Source organism: Lepidochelys kempii, chromosome 16, assembly GCF_965140285.1.
Source record: "Lepidochelys kempii isolate rLepKem1 chromosome 16, rLepKem1.hap1, whole genome shotgun sequence".
Lineage (NCBI taxonomy): Eukaryota > Metazoa > Chordata > Testudines > Cheloniidae > Lepidochelys > Lepidochelys kempii.
Genome location: NC_136395.1, coordinates 13076631 through 13103606, shown reverse-complemented (window position 1 = coordinate 13103606; position 26976 = coordinate 13076631). Strand labels below are relative to the sequence as shown.

At 48.7% G+C, this 26976-nt stretch overlaps 1 protein-coding gene across 2 annotated transcripts in view; it reads left to right on the top strand.

Annotated features, from left to right (window-relative positions):
* Positions 1-26976, top strand: part of ASTN2 (astrotactin 2) — a 602317-nt gene that overhangs the window by 68480 nt on the left and 506861 nt on the right. The window contains exon 2 of one of the 2 annotated variants that reach the window (XM_073314892.2): positions 12355-12542. In XM_073314892.2, the coding sequence (XP_073170993.1) occupies positions 12355-12542 (188 nt within the window). Of the gene's footprint in view, positions 1-12354; positions 12543-26976 lie in introns of those variants that run through there. The other variant, XM_073314893.2, reaches the window with a different exon arrangement.

Sequence of the window (26976 nt, the reverse complement as noted above, 5' to 3'; positions counted from 1 at the left end):
GCAGAAGTCGTCCCCTGTGGCTGTTGATCCTGCCCTGGGCTCCTGCCAATGCAAGGACTCCTCTGAAAGGGGCTGGAGCAGAGGAGCAGGAGCGAGAAGGTTAATGGGAGCCCCTGATGCATGGCGCTGCTAAACCAGCAGCTTGGATTCTTCTGCTGATTGAAAGTTCCAGGTGGCAGGAGGGATCGGTGTCTGTTCTGGGCATGTTGGCACAGGGATACAGTCACCTGACCTTTGAATCCGGGAGAGAGGAGATTTCCAAACATGTCAGTGCAGTCCCATCAGAAGCTGGGCTCTAAATCATTACCTTCCAGCCTGCATGCAGAGTCGTCCAGGGAACCTATTTAATTAGGGGATACATATGGAAATCAAGAATTATTTGCAGAAGCTGTTCTCCTCCTTACTTCCTTTAATGAGGAGATTGTAGGGATTAATTTCTCTGCCCCCATGATCCTGGAGTGTAGATGGAGGCAGGAATGCTGAGCGTATCTCCTCCCTATACATATATTTAGCTCATCATGGGCAGCTTCTCTCCATCTCTGGTCCAGACCCTAAATACCTGGTTAGCAACCGCAGCTACAGAATTATCTTGTTAATACACAACATACTCCCCCTTGGATCTATGGCTCAGGGAATGAAAGGGGGTGGGATGCCTCCACAGTTGATGCGTGCTTTGGCCTTTCACCTGCAAAGATCCTGGGTAGTTGTAAAATGGGTCAGGTTAGAAAGAGCTGTTGGGTCTTGTCTTAGTTCTGCAGGGAAACTGTCCCCCTTGACTTAGTCTTGCTCAGGAAAGGCCAAGGGCTTGATGAGAAGGGTTGGGAGGTTAGGGATTCTGCAAATCCCGATTGGGATGGTATTGGCAGAGTTCTCCTGGGAACTTGGCTCTGTGCTTGCCAGGCGCTATGCCCAGCATGCCAGCCCGGGTTACCAACCACCCTGCTCAGTGCTTCCAGGGCACCAACAGACATTGGAAACCTTGTGCTGCCTTGGGGGAAAAAAAATAAGCCATACTAGCTTCTTTCCCTGTCTCACTTTAGGGGGCCAGTTTTTCTCTGTAATAAAAGCCAGTCCCCTTTCTCCCCCCACACAAAACTAAAGGAAGGCCTGGCGAAACCTTTTTGTCCGGTCAGTCCTCCTTTCCATGGCGTGGCTGCGTTCTTTGCTCCAGTATGCCATGGATGGCCTCATGGATGGCCCCATGGGTGTGGGAGCAGTGCTGTCGGAAGTGGGATTATAAAGGACTAGCTACTCCCATGGCAGCCCAGCTGTATTTCCCGAGGATCCGGGCTTGCATTCTTATTTCACACGGCGGGCTTGTCTGTGGCAAGTCAGAACATTTTGCAAAGAGTGGGTATGTTTCCCCCTCCTTATGCATGTTGCTCTTTCCCCAGCAGTTGCCAGGCAGGTGTTTTTTTTAAAACCTCCTGGTTGAAACTGTTCCCTTGAGCCTCTGGAGCAGCTGGGCTGCTGAACAGAGCCGAGCTTTAATCGCCAGAGATGCAGCAGCCATTGATCTGCTGGTCCAGAGGCTCCATGTACAGAAGGTGGCATGAGAAGCTGGCTGTTGGCACGAAGTGGAGTGTTGGGTACTATGTAACAGTGGCAGGGAAAGTGCCCCCCCCATCTCCAGGTCTAGACTTGGCCAGCCCACAAGAAGAGGGTCCCATCTCCTCCAAGGTCTGGTGAGCAAGGGAGTTGGCCATGTGATTTCCGTGGGCATTGGTTTCTTCTTCATTGCCTGCTCTGTAGAATGGGACATGCTCCAGGTAGTCTAGAGGTCACTGACTTGTTTTGTGGCCTTTAGCAAATTACATGGCCTCAATTTACCCACCTGTAAAATGGGGATAAATATCTACCCCTCAAGGGGTTGTTGAGGTTTAATGTTCACAAATGTCTTTGATATCCTCAGAGAAAAGATACTGTCGAGTTGCCAAGGCCTGTTATCTGGGGCTGATTGACAAGAGCTGTGCAGCCTCCATCCGTAGAAGGGGTGTTCCACTCCAAGGGATGCTGAAGCTGCATGACTTCCTTAGAGCTTTGCTTGGCAGTTTGTCAATCAGGAGGTGGTGCTGGAGGCTTTTAAATAGGTATTTTTGTACTCTGCGGCTCCTTCACTGGGATTGTGGCTCAGGTGAAATAATGATCTCATGCAATCGCTATAATCTTTTCCCAGGTGTCTCTTCAGAGAACTTCAGAGCAAGTATATGGGACAGATCCCTTGATGTTTATATTGATGGAGAAGGGAGGCGTGACTGGTCTCCATCTCTTCTCGAGATGGTCTCTGTGAGTGACATGGATGTCTGTAATGGGGGAATCGGGAATCCGGAGGGAAATGGAAGTTTGAGTCCTTAGGAAAAAGCATTGCCATGTGCAAACGCCTCACCCTGAGCTGACTCTTTCTTCTCACACCATGTAATGCTGCGCACAGGTTTGAAGAGCCACGGGGAGCTGAGCAGAGTGAGGGGCCTGGGCACGTTTGCCAGTGGTCTTGGCTGGCAGAGCTTTCAGAGTAACGGAGTGTAATGGTGAGGATCTTGCTGTTGGAGGAGCTCAGGAAGTCACAGAGCAAGGCCACTGTGACTGTGGGTGTTGTACAAGGATGCTCAGGGTGACTTCCAGGCCGCTATATGCGAGGACTCTGATACGATGCACTAGGTTCCTAATGTCCTGAAACGTCTGATTTCTGTTGTGCCTGTTGGTCACTCGCACGATGCATTGGCTTGTGTCAGTCACTGACCTGCAAGGGCTTACCAGAATTGCAGAGTGGCTTTACGCTGGGCACCATTGCTCTTAAACGCTAACAGAGCGATCCGGGCTGTATGGGGTAAGTCTGGCTGTCGTACTGGGGTTGGGAGGAAGGGGGAGCAGGTGCCAAAGAGCATCTCTTGTGGCAGGGGTGTTCTGGGTCTGTGTTCACATTGCTGCGTCCTCCTAGAATCCTTCTGACATCTAGCCTGAAGTAAGGCCAGGGATGCAGCATGGGATGGAGAAATGGTTTTAGTTGACGAGTTGATACCCTGTATAGGTAACACCAGCCAGCTCCTCCCATTCCCAGCCCTGCCCAAGCTTCCACCCGTGCTTGTATCCAAGCTAGATGTCTCCTGCTATTAAAGCACAGCAACCGGTAACTCCAGGAAATCCGTTTCCTTCTCCTGTTTTGGGAAGAAGGCCCTATGGGGACTCTGCATCACCTGGGCGTACGGGACCTTGTGGGGTCAGGAGAGAGGCATTTAGTGATTGTGGGAAATTAACGAACATCTGCTCTAGTGAATGCTAAACCCAGCTCTGCCACTGCATCCCAGCCCGGGTCTGCAGTGCACCCCCCCAGTCGAATCCAGGGCCCCGAAGCACTGCAGCTCCCCTAGAGAAGCCACGTAAACGAACTTCACGTGCGACCAGCAGAGCCACCTGCCATTCCAGTCTCCAGGTCTCTTCCTGGAGCAGAGACAGAGTGGTTTTCATAAGGGTTGTTCTGAACACTTGGCCGGGCAGCCTCCCTGCTCACGGCTGTGCTCTGTTGTGCGCACGTCCTTGGTCAATCGGAGTCTCTGCTGACAAATAAAAATGGAATTGAATGGAATGGAATTGAAAGTCAAAAGGGCTCTGTAATAATTTTAGGCTGCCTGAGGCACCGTGCTGAAGCCCTGGCATTATAAATAAGGGTAATGTACTAGAGACTGAATTACAATCAAAGCAGCCATAAGAACATGGAATGTGCGCCACGCTTATTTAAAGGATATAGAGTCAGATTATGATCTGTAGACAGCGCACTGCTGGCAAATCAATAACCACTCACTCAAATAGGGGCCAGGAGGACTTTGATTAGAAACGGGGAAGGGATGTGGGGACATTGGGTGGGAGTCCAGCCTACGGGGAGTAAGATCTGCATTGGGACGCCCCATCCCACCCGTTACCTCTGACGACTCAGAGGCAGGGGGGGGAGGGGTTTGCACACTTAAGAATCGGTCTCTTCCTCCTCTTTGTTGCCTCTCTCATCTCCAGAATCTCAGCCCTGATTTCTAACTTACATCCAAGCTTACACTTACTTTAATTAAATTTAGTCTTTTTTTTTTTTTTAAAGCACGATGCCAAATGTGGGTTTATGAACTAGTCCTGGGTAGGGGGGGAATATCCAGATTGTTGGCTCTGGTTCTGAGCCCACTCACCCCAGAGTAAATCAGGAGTCACTCCATGCAAGTCGGCAGGCTTATTCTGGTATAAACTCAGTTGAAGGGACGTCTTGCGGGCTTCCACTGAGAGGATGGTGCTCAGCTGGAGGGGCTGGGATTTAATTAGGAGCTGGTGATAGAGTCTGCAGAGTCACTGTTGTGCTAATGGAAATGTCTGCAGAGCAATCCCTGTTTGTTAGTTAGAAGCTCTTGGAATAGCTGGTTCAGCTGCTGTTCTCCCCTAACTAGACCACTTGACAGCTTGGCAAGGAGGATGGCTCTTCTCGCAGAGATCCTTCTACGCTGCCTTGAAGAGCTTGCTACAGCCACCATCCGTGCAAAGAGGAGCTGTTCCAGCTCCCAGCCAGAATACATAGTCTGCCTTGGAGAAACCAAAGGCTGAATGAACGTAGCAATAGGAATAAACACTGGGCCAAATGCTGCCTTCAGCCACGTGCAGCCCACTCCCACTGAACCCAGTGCCTGAGGGGAGAACCTGAGCAAATGTGTGTAAATCTCCAAGGTCTCACGCTAGGAGGTCTCTAGGGGTGTGGTAGCACAAGGAGGTGCACGCACTGGTCCTGCATCTCTTTGAGAGCTCAGGCTCACGCCTTCTGCAAGCGAAAACAAGCTGGGTGCTTCGTGGTTCCTCCTCCAAATGGCCAAAAGCACCAGCTAGTTCAGCCTCCTTGGTGACTCCTGCTCAGAAGAGACCAAATGCAACACAATCCTTGGCATTTCCAAAATGCTGGGGGTGGCGAGGCAAAGGATTCATGGTAAATTCTTTGCTGTGAGGGTTGGAGAGCTTGTTCTTGCAGCCGCTGAGTTTCCTCTGATACTTTGGCAATCCTATGAACTGCTTTGTGGGCTGGGTGTGTGGGTGGATTAGCCCTGTGGCCCAGCAGAGATCTTATGAGGGTGGTAGGACAGTGCTGGGTGTATCTGAAGGACATAAACATCAAGGAGGGGAAGGAAGTGTTCGAGGTGGTTCAAGGGTATATCTGCGTCGGGTGATGGTTAAAGATCAGTATTCGGTGCTGACGTTAGACCTATATCAGCTACCTTTGATTGTGACTTGGTATTGGCTTGTCTGGCTTGGAGGGTTTCTGTTCCCTTTGCTGGCAGAGCCCAGCGTTAGGTGAATTGCTCTGCTCTGCGGGGGAGAGAGATTCTCAGGGCACTGCAGTGTTAGGTGCTGTTGGCTCTTACTTGCCGTTCCAGAGGCTTAATGAGGACGTGTGGGTGGGAATGCCGGCACTGTGCTGGGGACACCCAGCTTTGTCTCCCATTAAGGAAGCTTGGAGAATGGCTGAGCGCGTCTCCTTGTCAGAATGCGAGCAATGCTCAACCCAGATAAGGTGGAGGTGATTATGGAGAGTTGGGAGAAGCAGCCAGTGGATTTGGCAGGGCTTGTATTGGGTCCACTGATTGAGGGTGTGCAGCCAGCATTTGCTGCCCAGTTTTGCAACTTAGCTACCCCTACTTCCCCTCACAGAATCTGAGATACTTTTAAAAGTAACAGCAGCAGTGCTAGGGTGGCTTTTTCCATCTCTGGGAGGTTTGAGTCCTTTCCCTTTCTAGTCGTCCGCACTTCTAGTCTGGACTTCAGCAACGTGCTGTACTTGGGGCTACAACCTAAATCCACTCAGAAGCTGAAGCTTAATGCACAAGGCAGCTCCCTGTGTAAGCAGGGTGCCTAACCAGCACTCCAAGGGGTGTACCAGCTGAACAGGAAGAGTCCCCTGTGGCCTAGGACATCACCCCATGCAATAGTTGGTGTGAAAGAGAGACCTGCCTTGATTCTGGAACTCCCTCCCTTCCCAAATAGTCAGTCATAGTGCAAAGTCTATCTCAGTGGGCCCTTGGGGAAGGCTGGGGTGAGGGGCTTCTTTAGGGATCTGAAGAGGGAGCAAAGTGTCTTTGTTGCATGGCTGCCTTTGTGTTTGGGATCTGCCAACAGGGATCTGTTGCTTTTGTTGTTAGTGGTTTGAGTGGTAAATGGTTATCAGGATGCCTAGAGGCTCGGGAGATGTCTCTAAAGATGTTAAATGTAGATACATAAATAGGGGAGATAATTAAGAGTAATGGGATAAAATGCTACCTTCACCATCTTCCTCCTTTCCTAACCTTCTGAGTTTCTCTTCCCTCTCTGTTGCCTTTTCACAGTTGTGCACCTGTGCGTACATTTCCCTGTGAAGTGTGTTTGTGGGGACAGGGCAATTTGTAGAAAGACGCCCGAGAAAACAAAGCGGAGTTGAAAGTGGGAAATAAAGGAAGGCGCAAGCTGATGAGCGGGATAAAAAAATTCCTCCAAGTTAGGCCTGTCTGTGGAATACGTCTCCCAGGGGATGTGGGGGAAACCCCGTTGCTTGAGTCATTTTGAAACTAATCTGAACGCAGCACTAAAACTCAATTCCGTAGGGAGCAATCCTGTGCTGCCAAGGGCGGGCGGAGATTTCTGTCTGGGAGATGCTGCATAATTTTGGATTATATCTTAAATGGTAGATAGCACGGAAGCACTTACAGAATAACGTTTAAATGGGGGTTACATTTGTGGGTACCTCAGTGCAGAAGAAACCTAGGGCATATAATGGGAGGCTTATTGCAGGGCAGAACAGAGCTGCGGGTGAGAAGATTCCAAAGCAGTTGACAGCGCTAGGTCTGGCTCTAGCCGGCATGAGATCAGTTCACAAGCATGGTCGTTATAAAAAATATATATACTCCCAGATCCGTACTCAGTTTCTTCTGGTCTCTTTCAATGGTGGTAACAATTCAGTCTCCTTGTGAGCTGAGTGAAATCTTTGTTGGGAGGGTGCCAGGCCAGGTGTTGGAAAAAGGGGCATAGAGGACATGATCTGTGTGCTGGAAATTCCCTGGAGCCTTTTTTCCCCTAGGGATTTGGTCCTTTGCGCAGACAAGCCTGGTGGATTCCAGCAACCTGGAAAAAGTAGAGAGCGGGAAGAAGGAAAGCAAAGCACAAGGAACGCTTGGTTATCATGGGAAGATGCTCCAGAGATGAGCTGCCTTGGACAGATTGGCTTATTTTAATAATGACCTTCAGGAGTTAAATGAAAATACAATAAGCAGGGCAGATGAGAAAGAACAAGCCAATTAAATACAAAACATGCTTTGTAAAACTCCATGACAGATAAGGCAGGGCTGCAACCTCCAGAGTAACTGATGAATGCTAAATCACTCCACAAGGACTGGGGAGGAGGTATGTGTGGTGGGGTGGGGGAATGGGTTTAGGCTATTGACTATTTCAAGACTTGCAGCCCACTTTGGAAACCGGAGAAAGGTGAAACGGCTGTGGTTGCTTTGCTTCCCTTTCAGTAAAACAAAGGGGGCGGGAGCAGGAGGGGGTTGAGCCGGCCTGGAGCTGGAAGGCATGCAGTAACAATTCTCCAACTTTAATATCTGCTGTTTCATTTTATATTCATCATGTCAGCATAATCTGCTTTTATGGGAATCGTCTTGGTTCTCGACCAAATGCATTTAGGCCCTTTTTCTTTTAAGTTTGATAGTAATGTGACTTGAAGACTTCAATGAAATGTTTATATATAAGGATTGTAGAAACAGCAAAAGAAAAAATGGAATTACAAAGTTGGAAGGGATCTTACTTCTCGGTCTCGCCTTGGACCTTTTTCACGAACAGGTGACCTAGTGGCTGGCTCAAGCCCAGTTCCTGGGTTCTGCTATAAGAGACTGTTTACCTGTTCCCAGTAGTGGGGATGTGACAGCTATTGCTTGGTTTCTTTGGGATACTACACAAACCAAAGTTTTTGTGGGGCAGGGAAAGGCTCTGCCACTCTGCAAGGGCATAGAGCTTATGGCCAGATGGGACCTTTAGCTCACCCTAACCAGACCTTCTGCTGGGGCAATGGACACCATCTTGGATGCAGGAGAAGGAGCATCTCATCGTGCCTATGGCAATTAATAAAACAAACCCCTCGTACGTTGCTGTTAATGTACCTGTGCTTGATAGGACGGGGTGAGACTCGCTTCCTGCCCCAAAGAGCTTGCAGCATAAGGTTGAGGCGGCGAACTGAAAACGAGTCACAGGGCGAGAGTTTGGGTAAGGGTGGGTGTGGGGGGGGGGGGCAGGAGGGATGCGTGGAAGAAGGGGATTTTGAAGTGGGTGCTACAAGGAGAAGAGAGAGTGTTGGGTGGGCGAGAACAGCCAGGCATAGGTGGGAGCATTCTGAGATACGGTGCAGAGAATGGGAGGAGGCAAAAGGAACAGCGAAATTAGGCATTCTGGAGATGAGGCAGACATGTTGGTGGGGGAGGATTTGTGAAGGCCCAGGCCTCTAGGTGAAGATGCTGAATGGGCTGAGGTGAGAGATGGGAATGCCTGAAGGAAGTGGAGGTGGGGGAAGATGCCAGTGTAGAAGCAGAGAAGGTACCTTCAGCAGCAGCCTTCCGGCCACACTGGAGGTTGGAGAGGCAGTGGGGTCAGACAGCGCCTTGCTAATCAAGGTGAGAGCTGGTCAAGGAGCGCAGCAGAAGGGATAGTGAGAATGGGGTTGAGGGTGGTGACAGACCTTAAGGAGAGTCTGGCGGAGGGGGGAAGACGGAAGTCAGAAGTGATGAGATTGGGAGAGGCGTATACGAGCGGGGTTGTCGGTGGCGAAAAGGGGCAGGGAGAGGGATTAGCAGCAGACAGGAGTTCATTGAAGTCTGTGCAGCTGTGAGCCCAGGAGTACACACACAGTAGGGGGAGTCACTACCAAAATGCAGATGGGATCCTCCTGTATTGACAATGGGGGCGGGGGGGATACGAGGCTCGCTCCCAGCTGCAGGGTAGACGTACCCATAGGCTAGTGTGTTCTGAGGTTTATTAATCTGTGGTAAGTGGCACCCAAATTTTGTACCCAGCCCTTATCAGAAATTGCCTAGACACAGGATTTCCAGTAAAACTGTGGAATGAAGCGTAAGCTGAAGTTTCCAGACTAGCCGCCTTTGGGAGGAGGCTTTGATTAATATGGCACGTTTTCCTTTCCCAGGAGTCTAGCTTAGTGAGGTCTTGTATTTCAACTAACTTCAAAACTTCCCCAAAACGTTCTGCTCTGACTAAGAGGCACCACATGCAGGCATTCAGGCAGGGAGAAGGAAGTTCCTGGAAAGGAGTAGGGATTGGGGGGGATGTTGACTCTGGAGTGTTTCCAGCCTGGGAGGCAAGGCCTGAGAACCACAAAGAAGCATCAGCACAGATTCTCCATCTCAGGGCTGGTCTACACTGGAAACTTACATTGACATCGCTACGTCTTTCAGGGGTGTGACAAATCCGCACCCTGAGAGACGTAGTTAAGCCAATCTAACCCGTGGTGTAGACAGTGTTGACCGAATAATTCATCTGTTGCCCTAGCTACCGCCTTTCAGGGAGCTGCATAAACTAGAGCAATGGGAGAGCCCCTCCCGTCACCCTAGTGAGTGTCTACACACTCTACGTTGCAGGGGCCCTGTTCTAGCTATAGTGGTTTAAGTGTAGACACGGCCATAGTCCTAGGAATAAAAATGATTGGCTGAACCTCCTTTCCGAAACTTGGCAGGGACTTTTCCCTTTGGCTGCAGTGCCTCCGAGTGGCAGCAGATCGGCTCAGTGCTGATGGAAGTCCCATCTTTCAAATGACATTTAAACTGGTCCCCATCTCCTTGTGTTCATTGAAAGGGCTCGTAGCGCTTTCCCCAAACTGCAGTTGGGCTGTGTCCGGGACAAGCCCTCCTGCTCTTGTGAGATCACGTTCTGCCTCCCCAACCTCTCCCTCCTTTGACACGGCGCTGGCTTCATACCTTAGTGTCCTATAGGAGGCGCAATGCTAGGTTCCTCCCAGAGGGAGCTATGTTTCGCTTATGGGAGAGGTAAACTCTGTGCGAGGTGCTGTACGAATGTGGGATTTTAATTTTATGAGACTCCTTTTAAGTTTTATCTAACCCTAGAGTGTCCTTGAATGTGACCTCTGGGGTTCAGTTTTGTTTTGCAGGGAGCCAAATGCAAGGGCCACCTTTGCTGGTGTGTGCTGCTCCTGGAAACGGCTTTATTTATTTGCTGGGATGGGGACTGGGTTATTTGCAGAAAACCTGCTTTGGCGGCGGCGGAGTGACAGTGAATTCGTGCATCTCTGAGGTGCAAGCCTACTGTTTTGTATTCCAGGCTTGGGCAGGAGTTTATTCTCAACAGAGTGGGCAAACTAGCGGTCGCTGTGCTTGCAAGGTCAAGATATCTAGCTGTCCTCCCATTAGATTCAGGTGGTGATGCCATTGTCTCTGATATGTCGATAGAATAATTAGTGAGGAGGCGAGCAAGGGAGTGTGTAATATTGGCCTAACCTTGTCCCTGCAGACTGCAGCCAGGGATCCATCCTGCTGTGGGACAGTAGAAACCTGATCGACAGGTAAACCCAGCCCTGTGGAAAGGTTTGGATTTCTTGATGAGGCTTTCTCTTTGAGCGCGTGATTGTTCTCTTTGTCTAAAACAATGACCGTAGGAGTCCTGTGTTTTCTGATGCAAAACGTGTGTTGCTTTCAGGGCTGGAAAAATCCATTTGCCCCTGAAGAGCGGGGGGCTTTCTTTGCCGAGTGAAGGGGCCTGAATGGAACCACTGACTTCTGCAGAAACGGGTCGAAGGCTAGACGCTACTAGGTGGCTACTAGGAGAGCCTTACACCTGCGATGTTTTCCTGAGTCTGCAGACTGACAGCTGCTAATCAGCCCCTTGACTGGAGGCTCCAGTGTGAAACTGACCAGGCCGGTGTCTTTCACCACGGCTGCTCCCAACCTTATTGGCAGCTGTGAGGCTGCTCAGGGTCTTGTTTAGTTTCAGGCTGCTGCTGTCCCTGGGTTGTGCCAGAGGCTCCCTCTCTTTGGCATCTGCTTTCGGCTAGAAGGGGTCTGAATTTTCCAAGCCTCTGATTATTTATGGTCCCCGAAGTGCGCAAAGTGCTTTGCAAAACCTGGTATGATACAATCCCAGCCCCAGGCTGTTTACGGTGTAAATTTGAGTATCCGGGGCATGAGAGCAGGAGTTCATGTCAGCAGAGGAAGGCTAACAAAGGAGCCATTCTAGGTGTGTCCCTCTCGTGCAGCAGCTTGCTTTCCCACCGGCACTGCCTCCTGCTGGTGTCTCCTTGTGCTTTTCCACCGTGCTGAGGAAATGGCTGTGACTGGTTTTCTATGCCAAACATAACTGCCGTGCCAGTGAGCTAGTCCTGGAGAAAGGCGTATTTCAGGGGTGGACAAACTGCAGCTTGCGAGCCGCCGCATGTGGCTCTTTTACAGTTAAAGTGCGGCTCGCAGAGTCGTCCCACCTCTCCCATTCTCTGCCTACCAGTCTGGTAGGCAAGCTTGGGGCTTCTTGCCTGTGGCAGGATGGTGGTGCTGAATCCCCTAGCTGCACCACCCAGCTGCAGGGCAGAAACCCTGAGCCCTGGCAGGTGCGCCCAGCTCACAAACTTCTGGAAATTTGCTGAAGGCAGCTCAGAGGGTCAGTAAGTTTGGCCACCCTGGTGTTTTTCTTATAACTGTCTGCTGATCTCTGCTCTCTGGCTTCTTCCTCCAATTTGAACTAATGGCAAAACCCCTGTTGAGATAACACCTCAGATCCCTAGGAGCTACATGTTGTTCTTGAGCATCTGTACAGCTGGAGGATAGTCAAGGGACCTTGTATTTCAGGGATGAGGTCCTCTGCCTTTCATTGCATAAGAAACGTACGTGTGTGTACACCATTCCTCTCTCTCCTAGCTTGCAAAAAAGAATGACCAGGTTTACATAACAGCCCTATCACAAGGGCTGAACAGTGTTTAAAAACAGATTACAATAAATATCTTGCGTTTCTGTTGCACATCTCATCCAAAGATCTCAAAGCACTTTCTAGCCAGTAATTAATTAGGCCTCACAACTACCCCAGCCTCTGAAGCAAGGGCAGTATTCTCATTCTGTATATGGGGGAAATGAGGAACAGGCATGGAGTGATGTGCCCCAGGTCACCCAGCAGATCGGATGCAGTTTTGGGGATCGATCCCAGTTGTCCTGGCTCCTAGTCCCTTGCTCAAAGCACTAGGGTGAGAGGAGCAAGTCTCTCTCTCAGGTGGTCTGTCTGTTGTGCAGTGACGTGGGACGTGTGTTTGAACGCAACTCTCTCGTGAGTGCGGAAACTGAACCCCAGTTGTTTCTGTTACTGCAGAGATGTCTGGGACTGTGGCGGATATTTCCTTGGTGCACTGGAAGCAGCAGTGGCTGGAGAACGGCACCCTGTATTTCCACGTCTCCATGAGCAGTGCTGAGCAGCTGTCCCGGGCCACCCCGCCCACCCTTCAAGAGCCTTCTGAGATTGTGGAGGAGCAGATGCACATTCTTCACATTTCTGTCATGGTGAGTGAATCTTTCTTCCCTTCCCTGCCCAATCTGGTGGGCCAAGAGGAGCAGCTGGGAGGGACTGGTGGCTGGACGGAAGTGAGACGGGGGCGCTAAAAGGGTGATAGGCTGGTTTGCCTCAGTCCAGCTTCCGGTGTGCAAACGTCTATATCCCCAACCAACATAGCGGTCCCTGGTTACTGGGGTTTGGCAGAGCAAGACAAATGACTGAATGGGCCTGGAAAATGAGTTATTCCTGTTTCTAAAGGTAATTCTTTCCAGGGCAGGGGTGTTGCATATGGAAGCCTCCCTTGCCTCTGTGTGCTGCATATGGGAACACTTCTCACCAGTGTTAAGTTCTGACGCGAGACAAGTTGGTGAGGGCAAGTGAATGTCTTAATGCTTTTTTTTTTATAAGCTGACGCCTACCCATTACATGGGTGTCAGCAGTGGACGGATCCTGTGTCATTTTGTCATTCAAAACCAATCTGATACTTGCAGGGTTCTGCAAAAGCAGTTTCCGTCTTCCCAAGCGTTTGGATCAGTCTGTCTTCGGTACTGAGGCCTCTGTTACCATAGGATCTGGGTCCTTATTCGTAGAGCACCCTGTGAGACAGGGGAAGTGCTATTCTCCCCATTTTACCAATGGGGATCTGAGGCACAGAGAGACTCAGTGACTTAGTTGCCCAAGGAAAGTCTGTGGCAGAGCTTAGCATTGAACCTGGGTTTCCCAAATCCCAGGCTAAAGCCCTAACCACTGAGCAATCCTTACTCTCTTAGCTGTTATGGTTATGTTTGTGTTGCTTCTTCATTGCTGAGTGGTCTTGCTGGGGGGTTGAAATCACAGACTTCTGAGAAAGTGCCCTCCAACTGCATTGGATGGCGGAGAATGCACGGAAAGGGCAGTTGTAGGAAGGTATCTCCAGTCCACGCCTGTTTAGTGTATGTGTTCATAGCTTTGAATTCGTGCATTGGTTCAGAACTTGTGCTTGCTAGATTTTTCTGGGCTACTTGGATCCTTGTTTTCCACTTGAGCAGGGACTTGCTCCACTTTTTTAAAAGATCAAACCTACATAAGCAAGTTCACTAAATGCATTACAAAAGTGGGTTGCGGATTTAGCTGGGACATCAAGTATATGTATCTATAAAAAGATACATTGCCTTGACACTTCCATATAAAGAGAGAGTGAATTGGCTGGGACTATAGAGAGGAGAGGAAAGAGGGCATGATAGAAGCATACATAACGAATGGGATGGAGAAGGTAAATTGGATGCTCTTATTCATAAGCAAGGGGACAGTCAATGGAACTGAAAGACGACAAACCTAAAAACATGAAAAGGAAATCCTGTTCTTTCATAATACGTAATTAACCTGTGAACCTCATTGCCACAGTACATCACTGAGGCCAAGAGCTTAGCTGAATGCAGAAAAGGATTAGACATTTATGTGGCTAATGAGAACATTCACAGTTAATGTTAGATGGGATCAATTTTTTAAAAGCAATATAAACTCTCATGTTTCAGGGCATAAGCCAACTACTAAGTGGTCAAGGTTAGGAAGACACTTTTCCGAGGTGTAAATTGATGCCATAATTGCACCTTTCTCTCCTAAGCAGAGTTGGAGGGAGGATGTGGTCCTGGAGGGACCGTTGGTCTGATTTGGTGTGGTGGCTCATATGCGTGTTCCCATGTGGAATAGCCTGTAGGAATCTCGCAGAACTGAGTGAAACCCCAGTGCTGGGTTTCATTACAAACTTGAAACTTTGCCCAGTCTGGTTGAAAGATTCATTAACTTTTCAAGTGAATCCGGGCCAAGTTTTGAGTGAATGGGAGCAGATATATGGCTTTTGCCTCAAAACCATGCAAAATTTACAGCTTACGCAAAACCAGGTGAAACGCTTTGTTTTCAGAAGAGATTTTTCATCTGGGGGTGTGTTTTGCTCAAATAGCTGTAGGGCTGGTCTACACTCAAAAAATTAAATTGAGCCAGCTACATTGCTCATGGGTGTGTAAAATAAATAAATAAAATTAAAAAAAAACCCCGAGAAGTTGGCTTAACAACGCCAAAGTTCCATTTTTACAGCGCTAGGTGGATGGAAGAATTCTGCTGACTTAGCTCTTGCCTCTAAGCAAGGTGGATTCACTACATCAACGGGAGACCCTCTCCCCCCCGCCCCCTCCCCCGCTGCTGTAATAAATATCTGCACCGACGTACTGCCGCAGCAGAGCTGTCGCGTTTTAAGTGTAGACGCAGCCTTCGCTATGCCCTGCCTTATCCCTGACCCCCCCCTAAACCTACGTCCCAGGGCAGCCTGACGTACGTGTTGTACCGCTTCTGCTACTCCCATAGGAGTCCCATAACTATCTCATACTCTCCCTGCAGTGTCATCGACCACCTACTGTGCCAGACCCCAGCGCCTGGGCTCACTCAGTACCTAACCTCTTGCCGTCCCCATAGATATTCCATCTTGCCGTTCTAGTTCAGACCACACCATTTTCTTCTTGCCCTCCTTGGTAGGGCCCTACTAAATTCACAGTCCACTTCGGTCAATTTCACTGTCATAGGATTTTAAAAATGGTTAATTTCATGATTTCAGATATTTAAATCTGAAATTTCACAGTGTTGTAATTGTCGGGATCCTGACCCAAAAAGGAGTTGGGGGGGTGTCACAAGATTATTGTAGGGGGGGGGGTTGCGTTACTGCTCCCCTTACCTCTGCAGTGCTGCTGGAGAGCGGCAGCTGCTGGCCGGGAGCCCAGCTCTGAAGGCAGAGCCACCGCCAGCAGAAGCGCAGAAGTCAGGATGGCAGGGTGTGGTATGGTCTCTGGGCTGCTGCCTGCAGAGCTGGGCCCTCAGTCAGCAGCCGCCGGGCCGCCCAGCTTTGAAGGTAGTGCAGAAGTAAGGGTGGCAATACCTCAACCCCCACCCCCCCCGCCCCAATAACTCTCCAACCCCCCGTAACACCCCGTGAAATCTGTATAGTATAAGGTAAAAGCACACAAAAGACCAGATTTCACGGTGGGAGACCAGATTTCATGATCCATGATGAATTTTTCACGGTCGTGAATTTGGTAGGGCCCTACTCATTAGACTTGCTAAACACTCTCCTCTCTTATTCCACTTTATGCCAAAAAAATTCAATCTCCCCTACTTACCCCCTCGGTAGACGAGACACATCCTGACTGCTATGCAGAAGGGGTTCTGAGGCCACCCCTGCACTCCCCGTAGGAGATGAATAGCTACTGCGACCTCACCCCTTCTACAGACGCTATCTGTGGGTCCCATTCACCAGCAGCCTAGATAGAGCTATGATCTCACCTGCTTCACATAGGGGACAAGAGGGAACTGGCATGGCCTGGGCTTATCTTTGAATCTGATTTAAGGAGCTGTGCTGTTTACCTTTACTTGCGTGCACATTCTGTGTCCGATTTGCAGCATGGCAGGGTACAGGGACAGAGTTAAGGTTGCCTGTGGAGTATCTGTGTCTGGGATTGGGTGACCGCGCTTTAGGAAGCGTTGTGTGTTTGACTGAACACCATCTTAAAGAAACATTTTTCTTTTGGATTTGTGGTGGTGTTGATGCTGCTTATGCACTGCGTGGTTTTCTGGTAGCCTTGTTCTCTGCCTGGAGTGTACAGTGCAAGAGGATGGGGCTGGGGATACAGGTCCTGAAGGCTGAGATGCTTGCAGATGTACGTTCCGTGTTCGCTGCACTTGTGGTAAACAGGCTAAAATCAGTGCTCCAAGTCGGGAGGCGGAACCAAAAAAGCAGGGGGAACCTGTGCAATTCTGCAGTGACGGTGTGAGCTGGGGAGCAGAGTGCAGCTCACGGTGGGGGTGAGGATAACATCGTGCAAATGAGCTGCAGGAGTGACCCTATCACACCTTCCATGTAATGGTACTTGGCATCTTTCACAGTTGCTTTTCCTTTATCTTTCACTTAGTCTTCTGGTGCTCCTGGTTTTGGTTCTTTTGCATTATATTCTTAATGCAGTGAAAGCGTGAGGAACTTTTATCCTTTTAAATTCAGCTAATTGTGTTTACACTGAACTACTTCCCCTAGGGAAGGGGAGGAGAACCAGAGCTCAGCTCCCAGAACTGGCAGTAATGGGGAGTAAGAGATGCTCCCGATAGGAATGGATAAACGTCGGGGATTGCCTGGAAGGTTAAGAATGGGGATACATTCGATGGGTACACGTGGCTGTATTTCTGGTCATTGGGGTATGAGTACAAGCCATGAATACAGTACAGCAATTACCCAAATCCAGCTTCTGCTGCTAATGTTCCCCAGCTCAAGGGCATCTTTAATAGCAAAATAATACTTGTTTTTTCCCCCTCACTGTTTTTCCTAATCTCTCCCCAATGAGACATAACATTAATTACCGCAGTTAGAGGGAATTGTCTCCATTACTGTCTGCCACCCCTTTCGTCTTGGCTTGAGCATCCAAAATTCATCTCCTGAATGAAAATGGTGGGGGCAGGGGAATATGCAAATGCAGGATATTTTTTATTTATTTTTCTTTTGCGCAATGACATGTAGAAAGGAATCAATATTTTTGTCATTACACCTGTTGTGTTTTTTTCCATAATCTTAGCTGTCATTTGGGTTTAATTGTGTTGTTTCCTCTTGTGTGGAAGTAAATCTTATCTGTTTTGGATTAAAATTCAATGAAGGTCAGAGCGGCTCGAAAATTTACCAGGCTGCAGCAATTAATGTTCATTTGGCTTTGATAAATTGGAATGTTCCCCACAATAGGACTGGAGTGGATTTCACAAGCAATAATTCTTCCATTAACTCAATGATTCCATGCATGATGGAGCGTCTTGTCACTGCTCTGTTTGTCATCTGTCACTTCAAGGATCTGGGCATATGCCTGATATGATTTATCATGATTATTGGGGCTGCTTGTGTCAAAACATTTAAAACCACTAATTATTCTTGCCCTGTAAATTGCTGAATTAAACAAAACACGCAGTTCTCAGTTTTCTTTTTTCCCCCTCCAGCTTGTTCCCCTGTTTAATTATCGTTCTGGGCCACTATAAATCCATGCCGAGAGCTGCATTTAACAGCATCTGGCTTGGAGATGGGTCTTATTTAGGGGACTCTAGGGGGAGTGCTGCAGGAGCTGGTGAAAGGAGCATGCTTAATCTCTACAATGTAGCTCTTTTGGTTCTCGGTGCTTCTACTGAGCACATTATCTATTGCACTTTGTGTGGCCTCTCTCAGCACCTCACAATCTTTAATGTATTGATCCTGATGTGATAGGACACATTGTACATGTGGGAAGCTGAGGCACAGAGAGACTGTGACTTGCCGAAGGTTACCCAGGAAGTCTGTGGCAGAGTAAGGACTTGAACCCAGGTCTCCCAAGCTAGCTGGAGTGGAGTATCATGTATCACATGCTAAATGCCATGTAAGCAGAGCCCATCACCAAAGCCAGCATTGGTGGTTATAGCCCACAAGCCAGATGGAGTCAGGTTCCTGATGACGGGAAGTTGAAGACACTGGTACCTCCCAGAAGGAGCTGGCTTCATTGTTGCCTGCTGGCAAGCTCACAAGAAATGTCTGAAGCCAAACCCTGACAGGCAGGATTCCTCTCCCTTTGCTGTATTATGGCCCTTCGTGAGCTGAAAAATGGATTTGAGAGTAATAATGAGTTCCTCTTTGATCAAAAGGAGGCAGGGCAAGAATCTTCCCAATGATGGAGGGGGAGCAAAGAGGTAAATCAGCCCTGCTCAAAGCCACCAGAATTGTGCTGGGTCAGAGTCTGAGCGCAAAGTTCAAAGGATCCCTGGGGAGGCGAGGCATGCACCCAGGTGTGCAGCCTCCAGGTAGGGATATGCTTCAGGTAAACACCACCGGCACTAGTCTTGCGTCAACTCACTGCCCAAAGCCTGGAGGCTAAAACCCATCTACCAACTGGACTGGTGCAATGGCTCATTCCAAGAAACTGGTAAAGCAGCAATTTCTAAACCCTGCCAGCCGCAAAAGGCCCTTGGTCATGCATGCTGTAGGCTGGATTCTGCCCTCCCCGATGCTGCTGTGAGAGGAGTGACTCCGCTGAAATCAGTGGTGCCAGGGACGTGCATGTGTAATCAGATGCTGGAACAATGCACGCAGGTGTGTGTTTGCATAGACAAATTCATCCACTGTCTCTGCTGGGTTTATTGCTGGAATGTACCAGGCTCTTATGTCTTCAGGGAAATGTAATGAGCAAATTCACGGCTTTGTTTCATCTCCTTCCTCTCTCCCGGCTATGGAATATATGAGTGTCTGGAATAAAAAGCAAACCAGCCTCGTCAGATTTCCTACACCCACTTTCTGCCTGGCTGTCATTGGCGTTAGCCAGCTAGCTGCTGGAATCCAGTTCTCCCTGTGGATTCTGTTCTACTTCAGCTCTTATTTATACGTTACCATTTTTATTACTGTTCTTATGTATCCTGATGATTCCCTAATGATCAGTCGCAGGGGCTGTGTTCTGCCAGCTTCGGAGATGGGCAAAAGGTGTGTTCTTAAACATTTCACTCTGATATAGCAACCTCTTCCTGCCTGCTGTGAAGTGTAGCCCGGGGATGGGTGCAGTGGGCCTGAGTCGACTTGCTCTAATACCAGTGTGACTTCTGTTTAACTCCACTGACTTCATTGGAGCTGCTCCTGATTACGCTGGTTAGGGAGATTAAAATCCAGTGAATGCCGATTGTCTCATATCCCTGCCTTGTGGGTCTGGCCCTGGGGTTCCTGCTTTAGTATCTGCATAGGGGTTGGTGGAGGGTTTTTTTTTTTTAAGTGGCTACCACCTCATTTCAGGATCTTCCTTCCTGCAGGCTCCCTGCCAGCATCCAGCTCTATCCCTGTGCATTAATTTGCATTTTCATCTGTGTACCATATGGCAAGAACTTCCATCCCACACAGAGTGTGTTTTCTGGAGGAATGCAGCTCTGACTAAGGTTTTCCCTTTGAGCTCTGGTGGGGCCAGGTACCTTGTGTGGCTTCATGTCTGTCCTGCACAATAGTTCTGATCAGTGTTTTGAGTTTTTGTCCAAGAGCCTGTGTTTTCTGTTCTCAAATGTTGCAGGAGTCCCTTGCATTGTACATGTTCCTCTAAAGTCTGAACTATATGCAGGTTTTGTCCTGATATAACTGTGTGGTGGTGGTTTATGATATTTTACCAGTATAACTATGCTGGTACAACCCCTAGTGTGGATGCATTGATAGTTATTCCTCTCCCTGTATGTGATGATTACTCTATACTGGTATAAGCAATTGTTACCCCTTTTTTGACACAAGTGGATAGTCAAAGTTTGGGGCCTTTCTGCTAGAAAGAGAAATTGATGGTAGAAAACAGTCTTGTTTTCCTGAGCACAGAAGGAATCAAACAGCAGGAGACCATTCCTTTGTTTGCTATTCCAAACCTGCCTTTCCAGCCAGCATGCTGTCCCCCAAAAGCCTCCTTTCTTAGCTTGCTGTCAGGGCCACGTTACCAGCACTTCTGTTCCCATCTGCTTAGCTTTCTGGTTACTTTGGTCTCTGCCCACCCTTCCTCTCTCCCGTACGCAGACAAGCTGCTCCACTGATCCAAGCTGTAGCATTGGGCCACATGGTTCAGCTTCTACTCGAGCTTTTCCATGTACCTGAATGTTGGGTCCTTCCGCTGTTGCTTCAGCCACCTCTTTACATCTACCCTGACACTGTTACCAACGTACGCCTGACCCATAGCAGCAAGGTATGACCCAGCCCACAACATGTTTATACTGGTATAACTGGGTCTGCGCTAGGGGAGCTGGTTGTTGCTTTAACTACTCTGGCTTTTAGTTAAAGTGGTGCAACTTTTGAGTGTAGACACACGCTAAGTGAATGGATCCCGAACATCCTTGATGTTTCTGGGGCGCGTCCAGTGGGTTAGCTTGCATCTGGCAAATGCTCCAGGTCGTTCTCTGCCTGAGGCTTCATTGAAGAAGTTGTACCTTGGCCGGCAGAATCCCCGAGCTTACTGCTCCCGCGTTTTGGGCACTTAACAGGTAGCCTGTTGTCTCCAGAGTCCTCTACGTTTGTTCTCCTCCTCTGAACATGAGCCCTCCCAAAGGAGACCCCCTGCCCAAATAGCTCAAAGCGTGACCTTCTCGATGTGTCCTTGGCGGCTGCGTGGAAGGGCCCAATCGATGCAGGGACACTCAAGCCCCCTCCTCTTGGGGGAGCATGTGCTTCTGTGCTGCCGTCTGGCTTCTCGTCTGTCAGCCGTCTCCGGTGGAAGAAATTGGTGTAACGTGAATAATGAGGCAATGAAGAAGGCACAACATCTGTGTCGTCATTTCTTCACCGGGAGGTCAACTAGATTCATAAAACATGCGCTTCCAGCTTGTGATATCTGTGTTGGAATTAATTAGGAGAGGGAGAGAATTGCTTCCTCAGCACATAGCCTTATCGGAAAGTTATAAAAACCAAACTTATCTCAAATAAATGAGCTTCCTCAGTCCAAAGAACCTGCCCAACACCTACCCCAGTTCAGCGCCGGCCCCATGCGAGAGTGCTGTCCCCGCTCCCAGTTACTGGGGCTGGGGGAAAAGAGCTTAGAGCCCCATTTACAGATGGGCTGAGCATCCTCCACTTCCAGCCACTGGCAGCTGCATCACTCTGCATGGTTAAAACCCAGGCCATCGGTATCTGTCCCAGGTGGAGATGCCATTAGCATCCTCATCTGGGCCCCAGCTGGGTGTGCACTTAAGTCCTTCCCTCCACTGCTTTGGAGAACTGAAGTCCAGGTGAGGATGCAAATAGGACCTCCTTCCAGACTAGATACTAATGGCTCAACTTCCAGTGGTGCTGAGTCCCTGCACTTCTTGTTGATAATAGTGGCATTAACAGGAGCCCATTGCACTGGAAGTTGGGCTATCCCCATCCCTAGTCGGTGGCAAAGCTGCTGTTGAATCAGGGCTCTGGTTGGGAGCTGTACGCAAATGGGCATAGATCTTTTTACCCTGGGGTCTGCAACTAGACCCTGGTGCAGGTGGGCACAGAAATCCCATCCCAATTCACTTCTTCTTACGTGAGCTGCCAGCCCTAAAGTGTCTGCCCCCGGCTGCCACCTGATTTGTCTCAGGAGGCTTTTAATAGAAAATGTGAAGAAATAAATGGATCCTCCTGCAGATCATCCCACGGATGCGGGGAGGGAAAGCAGAAGCACTGCGGGGAAAGCGCAGATGAAATCATGCTTCAGCAGCTTGATTGAGTGAAGCAAGAAGGAAGCTGTCCAGTCTCCTCCCTCTAGTGCTGTCAGCAGCATCTCCAAATCTGTCTGAAAATTTCCATAATGTTCCATTAACCAACTTTTTGAGGGTTGAGGAAGAAGCCTCTATCTGATTTTCTGATCCTTTATGAAGACAGCATAAAACCAGCGTTAAGTGTAATGAACGAGGTGCTTTTGCATTGAGGGAATTAATTTTTTTTTATAGGTCTTTAAAGCGTCATTCTTGTGACAGAGACACCTGTTATGCTAATAACTTTGCACCAGTCTCAGCAGAGGCCTTGATGTTTTCTACTGTAGTTACGCTGAATACATTAAACACTTTGTAGCATTCTAGTCTCGCAGGTTTTTTCCCTCCGTTAAAATATGTAACTGGAGTGCTCAGTTTGCATCCCTGATAGAAATGGGGTGAATACATTTTAGTCCATCCCCCTAGGATGTACCTAGACTGGGCAGCGAACCAACTTTCTCAAGACCTCCCCAGAGCGACCACGACTAGTAGCAGCATGGGAAGCATTCGGGAGATGCTTGTTTATGCAGAGAGGAGCAAGTGGGTGGCACGCGCTCCCCGACGATGTGTGTTTAAAAGAAGCGAGCACTGGCAGAAGAATGTTATCTCAGGGTAGCTAATCAGGCAGATGGGCTTCAGAAGGGCCAGGGGAATGAAGTTGGTATGGGGCAGAGCAGATATCCTAGGAGTAGAATCAGCAGTCGGAGCAGTATTTTGACGGGGTGAGGTAGACGTTGAGATGCCCATGGCTCTAGAGAGCACTGAGAAGCAAGGATTCGCACTGGTCACTTTATAGCCGTACCTTTCTACCTACAATGCGGACTTCCTTATAACAGGCTTTACTGATACATGGTTGTTCATTGGGCTATGAATTAAATGATGCCTCTCGAACTCTAATCTTAAGTGTGGCACTCAAGTTGGGGAAAAAATCACGGGTCCACAGTGTTTGAACTGACACTTGTATTGCAGACTTTTGTCCGCAACTCCCTGACTGAGCCTCTCATCCTACCTCTGCATTTGAGTGCTCTTCATCTTGCCTTATTTATTATTTATTTATGTTATATCGCATCGGTGTATAGAGGGCCTAGCTGAGATCGAGGCCCCATTCTGCGAGGCTCTGTACAAACACACAGTGAGTCCTTGCCCCAAGGAGCTTGCAGTCTAAACAGACAAGACAAGAGATGGGGTGGATGAGGAAACAAAGGTGAAGTGACTTGCCCAAGGTCACACAGCACATCAGTGGCAGAGCAGGGAATAGAATTTGCGTCGCAGTACTCTATCCACTACATCATGCTACCTCCCTTACCTCTGAATCTCTTCTCATTCTACCTTTGTCACCTACATTTTAGTGTATTTTGCCCTTGGCCCTCCTTTCCTTGGTCACAGTTCCTCCTGCCCAAGGAAGCAGCGGGAAAGGGAAAGGAAGGCATCACTCTTGTCACTTTCATTGGCTGCTGGGCTCATGCCTGACCAGAGCTGTGGGGCCACGGATGGAGCATACTGGTCTTGCATGGAAGGGTTACTCTCTGCCCCGATACAGGATCCCAGCCAGTTCTGCTGAGCTGCAGGTGTTTCAGAGAAAGCAATTCTGTACAGGAGCCTGGTGCTAATCGTGTGTGTTATGGCTGAGTGCAAAGAGCCTAGAGTATGTGATAGGCACCTTTGATGTGCTGGAGTAACTGCAGAAATATTCTGTAATCACTGGCCAAGACTTCATAATTTTAAACTGCCAGTCTCAAAACTCCCTGGGACATTGTCTAATAATAATAGAAAATGGAGCCAAACTCTCTGCTTAGTAACTACAGAACCAGCCACTCAAATAAAACCTTCCCTCCTCCTCCTCCCTCTCAAAAAAAAAAAAATCCAGAACGGAAAAGCTGGTGGGGAAAAAAGGGGTGACGGAAGAGCAGTAAGTGTTACATACCTGCATAGATATTCCTGGTGCTGAGCTGCGGAGGGCGGGGGGAGTGCTGGGCAAAGACAGAAGCACAGGTGAGAGGTGACTACAGATGACTCAGTGGGTGGCCCAAGACCTATTCTGATATAGTCTTTGCACTGTAAACTTGGTTGGGCATCCAAATGGATCTTAGAGGCATGCTGGATTTGCAAGTCTGTTGGTTCGCCGCTGTGGAACCTTGTGTTAAGAGACCTTGCAGGGTCGAGTGTGCCCCTAAAACGACCCTTTGTAACATCTCCCTGAAATTTAAATCTGAGCAATTTCCAGTGGAAACCCATTTCTTTCTGGTGTGGTGTTGTGTGAAAATACCACCATGAGCGTCTGTTTCTCCTTGAAAAGAAAAGGAGTACTTGTGGCACCTTAGAGACTAACCAATTTATTTGAGCATGAGCTTTTGTGAGCTACAGCTCACTTCATCGGATGCAAAAACTGCAGAAGACATTATATACACACAGAGACCATGAAACAATACCTCCTCCCACCCCACTGTCCTGCTGGTAATAGCTTATCTAAAGTGATCATCAAGTTGGGCCATTTCCAGCACAAATCCAGGTTTTCTCACCCTCTGCCCCCCCCCCCGCCTCCCCAAACTCACTCTCCTGCTGGTAATAGCCCATCCAAAGTGACCACTCTCTTCACAATGTGTATGATAATCAAGGTGGGCCATTTCCAGCACAAATCCAGGTTCTCTCACTCCCTCACCCCACTCCAAAAACCACACACACAAACTCACTCTCCTGCTGGGAATAGCTTATCCAAAGTGACCACTCTCCCTACAATGTGCATGGTAATCAAGGTGGGCCATTTCCAGCACAAATCCAGGCTTTCTCACCCCCCCCCCCGGCCCAAAACACACACACACAAACTCTCTCTCCTGCTGGCAATAGCTCATCCAAACTGACCACTCTCCACGTTTAAATCCAAGTTTAACCAGAACGTCGGGGGGGGGGGTAGGAAAAAATAAGGGGAAATAGGCTACCTTGCATAATGACTTAGCCACTCCCAGTCTCTATTTAAGCCTAAATTAATAGTATCCAATTTGCAAATGAATTCCAATTCAGCAGTTTCTCGCTGGAGTCTGGATTTGAAGTTTTTTTGTTGTAAGATAGCGACCTTCATGTCTGTGACTGCGTGACCAGAGAGCATTCCACACAAAGATGGACTACAAGCCATCAAGAACACTATCCCCGATAATGTCACGGCTAACCTGGTGGCTGAACTTTGTGACTTTGTCCTTACCCATAACTATTTTACGTTTGGGGACAATGTATACCTTCAGATCAGCGGCACTGCTATGGGTACCCGCATGGCCCCACAGTATGCCAGCATTTTTATGGCGATTTAGAACAACGCTTCCTCAGCTCTCGTCCCCTAAAACCCCTACTCTACTTGCGCTATATTGATGACATCTTCATCATCTGGACCCATGGAAAAGAAGCCCTTGAGGAATTCCACCATGATTTCAACAATTTCCATCCCACCATCAACCTCAGCCTGGTCCAGTTCACACAAGAGATCCACTTCCTGGACACTACAGTGCTAATAAACAATGGTCACATAAACACCACCCTATACTGGAAACCTACTGACCGCTATTCCTACCTACATGCCTCCAGCTTTCACCCTGACCACACCACACGATCCGTCGTCTACAGCCAAGCTCTGCGATACAACCGCATTTGCTCCAACCCCTCAGACAGAGACAAACACCTACAAGATCTCTATCAAGCATTCTTACAACTACAATACCCACCTGCGGAAGTGAAGAAACAGAGTGATAGAGCCAGAAGAGTTCCCAGAAGTCACCTACTACAGGACAGGCCTAACAAAGAAAATAACAGAACGCCACTAGCCATCACCTTCAGCCCCCAACTAAAACCCCTCCAACGCATTATTAAGGATCTACAACCTATCCTGAAGGATGACCCAACACTCTCACAAATCTTGGGAGACAGGCCAGTCCTTGCCTACAGACAGCCCCGCAACCTGAAGCAAATACTCCCCAACAACCACATACCACACAACAGAACCACTAACCCAGGAACCTATCCTTGCAACAAAGCCTGTTGCCAACTGTGCCCACATACCTATTCAGGGGACACCATCACAGGGCCTAATAACATCAGCCACGCTATCAGAGGCTCGTTCACCTGCACATCCACCAATGTGATATATGCCATCATGTGCCAGCAATGCCCCTCTGCCATGTACATTGGTCAAACTGGACAGTCTCTACGTAAAAGAATAAATGGACACAAATCAGATGTCAAGAATTATAACATTCATAAACCAGTCGGAGAACACTTCAATCTCTCTGGTCACGCAATCACCGACATGAAGGTCGCTATCTTACAACAAAAAAACTTCAAATCCAGACTCCAGCGAGAAACTGCTGAATTGGAATTCATTTGCAAATTGGATACTATTAATTTAGGCTTAAATAGAGACTGGGAGTGGCTAAGTCATTATGCAAGGTAGCCTATTTCCCCTTATTTTTTCCTACCCCCCCCCCCGACGTTCTGGTTAAACTTGAATTTAAACGTGGAGAGTGGTCAGTTTGGATGAGCTATTGCCAGGAGGAGAGAGAGTTTGTGTGTGTGTGTTTTTGGGGGGGGGGGGTGAGAGAGCCTGGATTTGTGCTAAAAATGGCCCACCTTGATTATCATGCACATTGTAGGGAGAGTGGTCACTTTGGATAAGCTATTCCCAGCAGGAGAGTGAGTTTGTGTGTGTGGTTTTTGGAGGCAGATGAGGGGGTGAGAGAACCTGGATTTGTACTGGAAATGGCCCAACTTGATGATCACTTTAGATAAGCTATTACCAGCAGGACAGTGGGGTGGGAGGAGGTATTGTTTCATGGTCTCTGTGTGTATATAATGTCTTCTGCAGTTTCCACGGTATGCATCTGATGAAGTGAGCTGTAGCTCACAAAAGCTCATGCTCAGATAAATTGGTTAGTCTCTAAGGTGCCACAAGTACTCCTTTTCTTTTTGCGAAGACAGACTAATACGGCTGTTACTCTGAAACCTGTTTCTCCTTGCTGACCAGATCGACAGTGCTCAGTTTCGTAGTTAAAAAAAAAAAAAAAAAAAAAAAAAAGAATTCTTCCCAACTGCCAGCCCTGGAGGGTCGGCCTGAGGTCCCCCATCATCTCCAGTAGTTTGGGTCCTGTGGGCTAGGTCGTGCCCTCGGTTATGCCTGGGCAGCCATGTTGTTGCCAGCAGCAGGCTTGCCCTGATGTC